Genomic DNA, 10,905 nt, shown 5'->3' with positions numbered 1-10,905 from the left:
ATTTTAAAATTGTATTACTGGGTTGATGATACCCTTGGGACATAATAATATATTTTTATTCACCAATCATGGACGCTCTCGGATAGGAAAAAATAATACAATGATTACAATTATTTAAGAAAAATGTGCAAATGCAAAATAATCATGAACAATCCTCAAAGCAGGTGGTAAAATATTTCTGCTCAAGTGCTGTTACCATTATATGTACAGCCTGTACACATTGCCCCTAGATTGAGTACAATAAATCATCTAAATATTCAAATCAGTTCAAGTAATATGATACATCCATGACATTGGGATCCCCAATTTGAGTTGGCACTGAGTATAACAAGTAAGAAGTTAACTCATTACTCGAGTTGCTCATTTACTTTTATTACTTTGTATGCTATGTCTGGTATTTGTGCCTTGATTACATTCTTTTGATATTTGCTAGAATTTTGGTTCCTTTGATTACTCTTTAATAATTTTTGTAATTCATCAGTGGGGGATTCAGAGTTTTAGGTAAGGGGGAGGCAAAATAATTTCTTGGCAGGATCACCAGTGATGATCGCGAAGTGAGTGTTTTTCATGATATAACACACACATTTTTTTCAATTTCAATTTCAATTTTTTCTAAGAGGGATCCGCCACTGTTCATTTTGTTTATTTCAGAGCACAGTATAGAGAATTCTACCTATCCGGTATAGTTACAACTGGGCACCTGACCTACTGGCAATCAAGACAAAGACTGTAGCCAAATTAAACCAGACGGGATGTTTTTCAGAAAGCAGGCAATATTCTCCACTGGGTAACTTTTTCCTTTAATACAAGTGTTTCACCTATTGGTATCAAAAGATATACTATACCAAGTTAAGGTGGACTTTACAAACGGGTTTTTCACAGATTTCTGTATGACTATACTAAACAAGTATTATGTGTAATTGCAATGGAACAAGGGGCATGGTCTTCCAGTGATGCAATCATTGAATATATCAAAGGAAAAACTTTTCCAATACATTTCTGGATTAGAAGTGTCTCTTTGGATCTTGCTCACAGATTATCACTTTCAAAAATGAGCATATTTTCAACAGAGGAGAAACAAATTTCCAAATACTTTGTTTAAGCCAGTTAGTATAGAATCTAGCCATTCAAAAATGGCATTAATTCTGTTTTCAAGATGAATAACACATTTTGAGAGTCTGTCAGTTTTGTTTGTTTGCTTTTGTTTGTTTGTTTTGTTTGTTTTTGTTTGTTTGTTTGTTTGTTTGTTTGTTTTGTTGTTTTTTTTGTTGTTGTTTTGTTTTGTTTTTTTTTTCTTTGGAGTTGTGCATTCTATGGAAGAATAACATGATATAAATTTAAGAGTACCTAGGTGTCAAGTCAATCCATCCTAAAACGGTTTTGGCCATAAAAAATGTAGAAACATGTAACCAGTAATTTCTGGTCTCTGTATATCTCGTTTCGTTTACACCTTTATTTTATTTTTTTTATGTTACTGGAAAATAAAGGGGCACTTCTTTTGCCGTACTTGTGTGTAATGGTATTTGGGGGCAGCTGCAGCCTGTCCTGGGTTTGTGGGTTTCCTCGTCGTACATTGAAGACCAATCATTTTCTTGGGCTGATATTTTCATCCAGGTGGGGTCGTTGTCTCTTTTACATATTTAACATATGTATTTTCGTTATATCTTATTCATGTTGTTTTATTTGGCTACTATTGCTAATTACTTTTGTTGTGATATAGTATTTCACATGACATTTTATACTTTTCTGTACCTTCATGAGCTCACATTGTCAAAAGGTCCATGTGAGTTTATGTCATGCAGTAGTGAGATGACAAAAAAAATGTTTTCAATAGGATAATGATTTTTTATAGGCCCTGGAAAAATTACCAGTTACATTTGCTCGAGAAAAAAATTGTCTGAGAAAACAATCCATAGCCCCCCCCCTCCCAAAGAATGAAATGGTTGCTGCCTTACAGGGCTTTGCTAAAGTACAGAGTATAAGTTATATTGCCCTAGAAATGCAAAAAAAAATTATTAGATTTACATGTAGATTCTTGAGAACCATAATAATAGATAATAGACAACAAAATCTTTCGTTGATGGAATAAACCTTATGACAATATATAATTTGCCTAGGTTGATATCAAAGGAAAACTCTTTATTTCGAAAGATAAAAAAGTATGCTTTTTGCAGTTTTAGCCAAATTCATTGACTGAATTCAAGATGGAAAGAAAGGAGCTACAACCCTTAAAAATATTTTTAAAAATCCGGTTTTTTTTTTTTGTTTTTGTTTTTTGTTTTTTGTTGTTTTTTTTTTTTTTTGTAGTCTTGCTTCTATTTTAAGAACTCAGGTTCAAGGAGTAATCAAGGGAACCAAGTTTGTAACGGTAAATAAAAGAATGTAATCCATGGACAAGGACCAGACATGGAAAACAGACATACAGAACAAAGTAACTGAAATAATACATACAAAGTAACAAAAGCAAAGGAGCAACTCGGACTCCACTAAAAACTGGGAACATGGAACAGTTGCACGGTCGGGTAAGCGTCCTCTGCTTTTATAGAAACACCCGCCGAGTTGCTCATAAAATGTCAAGTCCGGGGTAGGTGAAAGAGGAAAGGAAAACTATGACACGTTGAACAAACCAGTTGTCATGGCGCAGATGGATACACCGTAACGATCCAAGAGTTCATGATGACGGCCATAAAACTTCTGTAGTGATGTCTTCAATTTTGTTGCAACATAACCCTGTTCCAGAAGCCTAATTGTTAGCGCGATACAAAAATGTCTGCGTATTTTTTTGGCATAACGTATGAGTTGTGATATGAACACTCCATACGGAGGTGCTGAATGGATGTTGCCACAGATGAAAGAGATGAAAGGAAAGTTGACAATTTTGAATGAAAAGGCATCACGTTTGTAGTAAAGTTTGGTCAATAATTTTCCATTACCATCGATTTCTAAGTGTAGGTCAATAAATGAAATATGTCCACATCCCTAACATCAAACATTCTTAAGACAAAATAGTAGTTCCAGGTTAGCGGTTCAGAGCTTTTAGGGCCTCTGTTTTAATAGAGATTACAAATTTGAGCATGGGCCAATTTCTAATACATGTACAATCAAAATGTAAAAAAAAAAAAAACAATTTAATCAGAAATTTTATACTGGTTGGCTATGTAGAAATAATTTATTTCAAGATCCACAACTGAATGTGATGAATGTGCCATGCCACATGGTCTCCTTTTACTTTGACATTTTCAACTAAATGCTACATGTGTGGTTGTTTACGATTTGATTTACTTCTGTGCATGTAGATAAAAACTGTTTTGGTACATGTACACATTGAGTGCAATTTGTGTAAATTAAACTCACATGAACTGTATATATGTACAAGTAGAACAATGTATAGTGCCGACGATCTCCATGTCAAGTTCAGACTTTTGTCTTCCTTGACAAAAAGTGTTTCTGATGGTTAAATGATTTAAATATTTCAAAGATATGTCATGTATACTAAAAGGGGAATAACTTAACTTTGTATTGGAAGGCATAATAGTACATGTATATGTTTGTATAACCCATGGTTTTCAATAAAGCACAACTGTGCATCTTTGTGGTTTACGAGTATAAAATTTTATTAATTGATTAATTGATTTATTGATATAAATCTTGCATTCTTATCGAAAAGCGTTGTTTTGTTGCACCGCCTGGTACATAAGAGTTCTCCTGTGGAATTAGCCTACAATACAATTAGTTTAATAATAGTCAAACTCTTCCAGTGCAATCAACGAAGGAGGTAAACCACTACTATGAACTCTTCGGTTAACACATCTGTGGTTATATTGCTTATGAAGTTTTCATATCTAACCTTCTAACCTTCAACGCGTTATTCATGAGTTTTTTTCGGTTCAAATGTACTTCTTACAAATGACCTTATAGAGTAGTTTTATGACCAAAAGCGCACGTGAGCTTATGTTTGTATTTGTGTCCGGTGTTTTTTGTTTGTCGTCGGTCATTAAATCAACTTCCAATGAAATACTAACTCTCTAGAATGGGTGCTGGAAGCTACACTTTGGTCCTGATTGATTCAACAAGGTTTTATAAGTAAAAAAAGGGTCAGTTTTTAAATATCGACTTTTCTGAAATTACACAGGCGAATATTATGGAACTTCATGGAATTGTTTAGCTGCAGATCCGTAGTTTATGGCCCGCAAAAAAATAGACATTAAGAGTTACACTTACGTAGCTAGGTATAGTTTGCCTCGATGTCCTCTGCAAATGATCCACTTTTTATGTGGCTTAATCAGCTCAGTGGGCTACCACTTTAGATGATTTTATTTATGAGAAGCGCTGAAGTTTTCAGGTGTATGAGTAGTCAAATTACCAGTGGAGTACCAGTGGTTTGAAGGACACTACATGCTGTTATTGATGTTATGTGAAATCGAACCTAAAAGCAACTATCAACATGAAGAAATTTAAAAAAAAAAAAGCTAAATTTAAGTATTCAGAAACAAATTATATTAATCTGTCTTCTAAAGTTGACAATGATGGGCATTTTTAGCAGGTCAACGTTGTTAAACACAATGACTGCTGATTACAACTGCCGGTTCTGCACAATTTTTTATAAGTGATATCTTGAATAAATATATTACATTCATTACTTCGTTAAAAATTACTTAAACCGTTAACGTTGCGTGTGCAGAAATGTGATCAAATCTATAAAAGCCTCAAAACTGACCCATTTCCATAAATATTTTCAATCAAAACATTTTTAATAGACCTTCGAGAAAAAAATCAATTTATGAAAACATTATTCTAACAAAGCAATGAGATTTTAATAAGACTCGGAAATCGCTGAGTGTCGTGTTAAGGACACTAAAGGATTCTCAACATGACTAAAACTATGTCAGATACATGTACATGATTCCAGGATTGGTGAAAGCGGTCAAATGCACACAGTCAGCATTAAAAACTGGGTAAAAACGAAACTGTAAGTGTACTAATGATAGGTACAACGAATAAAACATTCTAGATTTTGTATTGAGCACAATTTAGAATTGGGTAACTTAAATATGATCGGACCATGCAAGATTTTTTTAAACTTTGCACAGTGTTTAGTACCATAAAATACAATTTTGTTTAATTTTAAACAAAATCTAAATGTTAATTTTCGAGTCAGGCTATCTATAACATTTACCATCCCCTTTTTCACCATTACGTGGCAGGTATCACTTAATGTTCCATCAATGTCCTATTTTGAATTTCTTTGGCCCCTTTCATTCTGGTCAGAAGCCATTTTAGAAATGCATAACGTTTAAACTTTGAGTGCCAATTTGTGCAAATTGTCCCTCTTTGGTCTTACCAAGAGGTGCCCTGCGAATCATTTTGTTCACGAGTTAGGCCTTGTTTTTCTGGTAATGATCATATAGTGATCAGTGGTCAATTTCAAACATATTTCACAAACATTGTTAATTAAACTACAAATTCATATTTAAACCCAGGTGTACATAAACAACAAAATGGATGACCATCCAAACAGTAAAACGTTTATAAAATTAGCATTGAACTTTTATAGTTGATGAATAAATACCTTAACCTTTCAATAAATTTAGAACTTTAATTTAAATTGACGTTTATTCAAGAATACACAAGAATATATAATAGATCAATTTAATACTGGGGTATTCAATCGTTGGTGACGGTTGAACTATTCCGACTATCTATGATTTTAAACATCCCCTACTTCAGTTCAGTGTGAACGTTGTCGTTGCTAACGACTTGATCGATAGTAAAATGACATCTGATTTAGATTAAGGTGTCTCTTGGTGGTATTCAATAGTTCGGATAAAGATATTTTTATCTTGGCGAATCGACAGTTAACATGCATATAGGATTTTAAAAAATAAAAATAAGATAAAACAATAGCGGACCCTGTGTGTGGATGGTATATCATTGTTATAGTCAGGAATTGCTGTAGTTAAATTGAAGTTTCGTTTGTGACTGGAGAAAGAGAAAATGGCAAGCTTAAGGAAACTAAAGGTATTTTATATTCATAGTTTAGAAATAGGGAAGTAATTGTCAACATGCATTAAAGGTCATTAAAACTATACGGTCTGTCTGGTTTATGAGATAGCTTTATATGTAAACTGGTACTACTAGAAAATGTTTAAAAAATAAAATGAAAGTCATGATTTAGAACTGATTCGCGATTAAAATACCTTTTGGACAGAACATCCTGGAATACTGGCAGACACTAACCGACAGTTGTCATGTAGAGTACATACGGACAGGACATTCTACCTATATCTACTTAAAATATTTGTCAATAATAGGTTCATATTTTGAAAATCCCCCTGCCCTAATACATTTGTTTCTCTATTTATCACGTAGACAACTTATTTTTTTTCTTTTATAACTGGGACCATGGACCAGGATATGGCACGAGGACACAGTAACCATACACTGACGTTGGAACTTATTTATATGTACTATTAAATACACATACCGACAGCAGCCATGATCATTTTCAACGCAAAAGAAACGATTACTAGAGAACTTGTGCATACATCTATTATTGTTGTCAACAAAGACAGATTATATGTAGAATTTTAGTGCGTGAAGTTCGCAGAGTAATCTGTAATTTCAATACATTTCCAAACGCTGAAAATTGATTACTGCTTTATTCGTTTACTAGTTACCTCTATCGTTACCAAGTTCCGTATATATTTTGCACTCGTATTTCTCAGACTGACATATTTAAATACAATGAATTCAAACTGATATCTGATTCACAGTAAAAATTATACCGGTCGTCTTCAAAGTACACAGCAGGTAGCTCTTAAAGAATCATTGCATCATCAAGTACCTGTGGAATGGGAAATTGGGAAAATGAAAATCAAATTGATTTTTTCAAGGTTTTATTACAAAATTTATGGGTAGCAGTTTACACATTAGACTACGATTTTTTTTAAGATCGATGATACAGACATTTATACAATGACTAACAAATGTAGCCAAAAACCTGCTTGACAATTTAAGATTAATTCAGAATGACAATTATGGTGAATCATATATACAAGCTTTAAAATTCAAAAAACAAAAACGGCATTTCTCGTTTCTTTATCTTATTTTTCTTATTATTTCAGATGGCAAGACAGCAACCTAAGAAACAAAGCCGGTAAGGGCACAAAAGAAATATAGTTTACGACCGTGATACTAAATACAAGTCTTTGTGAGGACCAGGCACCACTGACAAAACTGAAACATGCGTGTCAATATAAGATAGTCTCTTTCATAATTATCACTATCTGATCACTGCATGAATCATGGATATGACTGTTCGAAACAATTTCATTAAAGGCCCATAGAGAATTGAGGTGTTGTACAGCTATGTGCTTTTGAAATATTCATTTGTAGTATATTTCAATGAAATTATACTCATTTGACCAAAATTATATGGAAAATCTTGCCTAAAGTCGTTGATGGATTCTGATAGTCAAAGTACACTGTCAGAGTGGCAGCACATGGTTATATTTCATGCTTCGAATTCACTCACTGCCTGATTCTTATAGTGACTGGCACTTAATAACGCATTCCAAAAAAAAACATGGCTTATTAAAAAATGGAGTCGCACGGAAAAACACAAAAACAAAACAATCAACATGCTCCACTTTCTTTGAAAGACAGTTATCAACCTTTTTAGCGGAATTAGAATCTAGAAATTGTCAGTTTGTTTTAGTTTTCCTACGCCAACATCTTATAAGCGGTGAAAATGGCAACAGTTTTTTAAAGACATATCGGTATCATTAATTCACTTTAATTTGAAATGAACGATGCTGAGACAAGTTTATCAAATCATTTGATAATTAAGATAACCAATGGTCTTGAACAATCTCCTGCTGGCATATTGCGATGAGAATTCAGGAATGATCTTTTCATATCCATTTTATAATAAAATATATATGTTTAATTTGAACAATTTAATTATCCTTCCCATATATTTTCCCTGGCATTTTACTTATTCATTATTTGGTTAAATCAACATTGTAAAGCTACCATTTATCCCTAGTAAACACAGTGATTTTTACTTCAGTACATGTTTGTGAGTTAACCAAATATTTCTCATTAAATACAAAGAGCTTTTGCATAAAAAAGTTTTAAGGCTATTTAAAATTATATTTGTAATGGTTTTCTACGTGGATGAAAGTAGATTTTTTTCTATTCTATTTGAGTTCTCATTGCAATGAGAATGTTTTTGGAAATTGTACTAATACGTCTTTGACTTCCAAATGGAAGGACGAAAATTCAAAAGTCAATAAACTAAAAAAAATGCGTATGATGTTTCGTTTATGATGACGAAGGGAATAGTCAATTGATTATTAGAACTCTGGTCCGTCCCCAAATGAGTAAACAGTCCAAAGAAATTTCTCCGGAACGCACAGCAAACCAAATTCTAATACAAATATGAACTATATAAATGCATGTGAATGTAATCACACGAAAATGTAAATTACCTATATCACTATGTACATTTTATCATTAGAAATCGTAGAACAAGTCTGAATTGCGCGATTTAAAGAATACGACTTAAGGTCAGTCGTGTATACATACATGTATGCTCTTGAACAATGTATTTCTCCGTTGTAGGTCAATGGAAAGAAGTTTGAAATTTGCAAATTACACTAGCAGACGAGCAATGCTTGAGAGGGAAAAAGCAATGGAGGCTGCCAGGAACCCGGGCGTCAGTAAATATGGCACCACTCTTGTAGACGTAAATTCAAAACAAGACCGAGATTTGTCGAAACAACTAAGTTACATTAATTCTCAAATCAGGAGAATGGAGGTTGAAATGAGACAAAAGAAAAAATACTTTGTCAAAAAGTGTCAAGTTTTGAACTATGATCCAATAATTCTTGTGGAAAGACCACCTTCGCCGGAAGCCGTGAAAAAAGTTGTTAAGCTTGAATATAGTGAATACGAACAAGATGATTCAGTGCTGGATCCAGAAAATTCGCCGCACTATATGAAACAACTCCGTTCAAAAGTACGAACTCCATCTTTGTTAACAACTATCGATGCTTTTACAATAAAATCCAGTAATAAAAAGAATGTCTGGGAAGATGCCACGGACGATAAAGAACCAATGAAATTTCAGAGCACAGTCAGGCCTTATACAAGATTGACAAAGCGAGAACAGGTAGATTTGCAAATGGGGTGGTCGTTCCATAAACCGAGACTCACCCCCGAACACACCATAGACAATTCTAATTTGAAACCAAGCTCTGCCAAATCCAGGGCATCGAGTAAGAAATCAAGACCTTATGAACTTGAGCCTGAGCAAACGATTACTGTAGATAAAACAACTGGAAGTGATGAAGAGGACACGTTTACTCCATTCATTACTCAAATGGCGAAAGTTCGAACACAAAACGGACCTAAAGATATTGAGAAAACTGACCAAAAAGCAGTTCGTTTTACTCGCTCGGCTACCACAACTCCAGTGACAAAAAGGAGACCTAAAGCTACAAAACATAGGGTTATTGATGTTGTAGCGTGAAATTAAAGTTATTACAGTCAAAACTAGAGTACTGCCATTTTCATTCATTTAGTCAAAGATAATGGCTAAGTTATGGCGATGGAATATAAAAAGTCGAATTATATATAACACCCTTTCCGTTAGTGGAAAGTATTGGACACGTAATGCAATTAAAACGAATGCGATGACCATCATATCTGAGAAATAAAAAAAAGTTGCGATATTTTAGTACATTGTGTCAGTTTTGTTTGCACTGTGATGAGTTTCACGCTTTTGTACAAATCTTTTATGATAGTTTGGTACACAATGAAAAAGGAAAAACATCTATTAAAACAATTTTACTCATATAAAAGAAGTAAAAATGTTTAGATACATTCACACACTAATTTATATGACAACTTTTAAAACAACTCAACACGTATTTCAAATATTACCACTTACAAGGCCCCGTACAGCAGTGGATCCATAGGGGGAAGCAGGGGGTTAGCACCCCTTGTATTGGAAAATTTGTCATTTTCATAAATAAAACTGAAAATAAATAGCAATTAATGTTTCAGCATTCCCTCTCTTCCTGGGGAACCCCGGTTGTCACCCCTCCTTTTCAAAATGTCTGGATTCACCCCTACCATGGGATCAAAAGCCGTTCCGTTAGTTTTTCCTATGTCACAATATAGCATTATATTAATTCACAGATAAAACCAAACTTCACCGATAAAAGTGTGTTTGAAGTTCAGCAAAAAAAGTAACCGAATTACATAATGGTCAAAAGCGTTTTGCTTTATCCAACTCATGCCCACATTTTTGTTGGAAAAAATTGTGCAAAAGTTTGGACAAAAATCTTCATATCATACTGTCATATTAAACACTACAACTTTTAAAAACTTGATTGAAGGGTACTAATAAGTATGTACCAATAACTGCTAAAATTGAATAATTTAGCGTCTTCTAGTTATAAAATGCTTTGCATGGCGCAGCTTTATACGATCGCAGAAGTCGAACCCAGAACAGCAAGTAAGGATACATCATTTAAGCTTGATACAGCTCTTGATTTTGACCATCATCAAATAATTGACATAGAACATGATTTGTTGCCTCCAATTCATGATTGATTCAAGAAACTTTCCCGAAAATCAAGATATTGTCAGGACACCAAATGCCTGCGAACGACGACAGCATTATACAATAATACGACCGCAAATTTAAAAATTAGTCCGCTATAGGAGGTGCAAACCCACAATATATAGTAAACAAAAATGGCTCAAAATGTTCAAAAGGCAGGAAAATACATTATAAGCACGTTCGTTCATAGTAATAGGAGGTACACAATATAACACTGTGTTAAGATTGAGTAATGTTAGCTCTAGATACTTATTTAATTGCAGATTACACTA

The 10,905-nt window shown here is 33.7% G+C and overlaps 1 protein-coding gene across 3 annotated transcripts; it reads left to right on the top strand.

Annotated features, from left to right (window-relative positions):
* The first annotated feature begins 4,835 nt into the window (after positions 1–4,835).
* Positions 4,836–9,745, top strand: LOC148617324 (uncharacterized). 3 transcript variants are annotated; one of them, XM_088584950.1, is made up of 3 exons: positions 4,836–4,969; positions 7,125–7,156; positions 8,626–9,745. In XM_088584950.1, the coding sequence occupies exons 2-3, from the start codon at positions 7,125–7,127 to the stop codon at positions 9,533–9,535; spliced, it is 942 nt and encodes a 313-aa protein (XP_088441076.1). In that variant the 5' UTR covers positions 4,836–4,969; the 3' UTR covers positions 9,536–9,745. The 3 variants fall into 3 exon arrangements, with proteins under 3 accessions (XP_088441076.1, XP_088441074.1, XP_088441075.1); XM_088584948.1 differs by lacking the exon at positions 4,836–4,969 and adding an exon at positions 5,680–6,018; XM_088584949.1 differs by lacking the exon at positions 4,836–4,969 and adding an exon at positions 6,052–6,590.
* Positions 9,746–10,905: the final 1,160 nt, after the last annotated feature.

This window comes from Perna viridis, chromosome 5 (genome assembly GCF_037379345.1).
Source record: "Perna viridis isolate PV_CMFRI_1.1 ecotype Kerala chromosome 5, ASM3737934v1, whole genome shotgun sequence".
In the NCBI taxonomy this organism is placed as follows: Eukaryota; Metazoa; Mollusca; class Bivalvia; order Mytilida; family Mytilidae; genus Perna; species Perna viridis.
The sequence above is the reverse complement of the archived record's forward strand: the minus strand, read 5'-3'. Positions and strand labels throughout refer to the sequence as shown.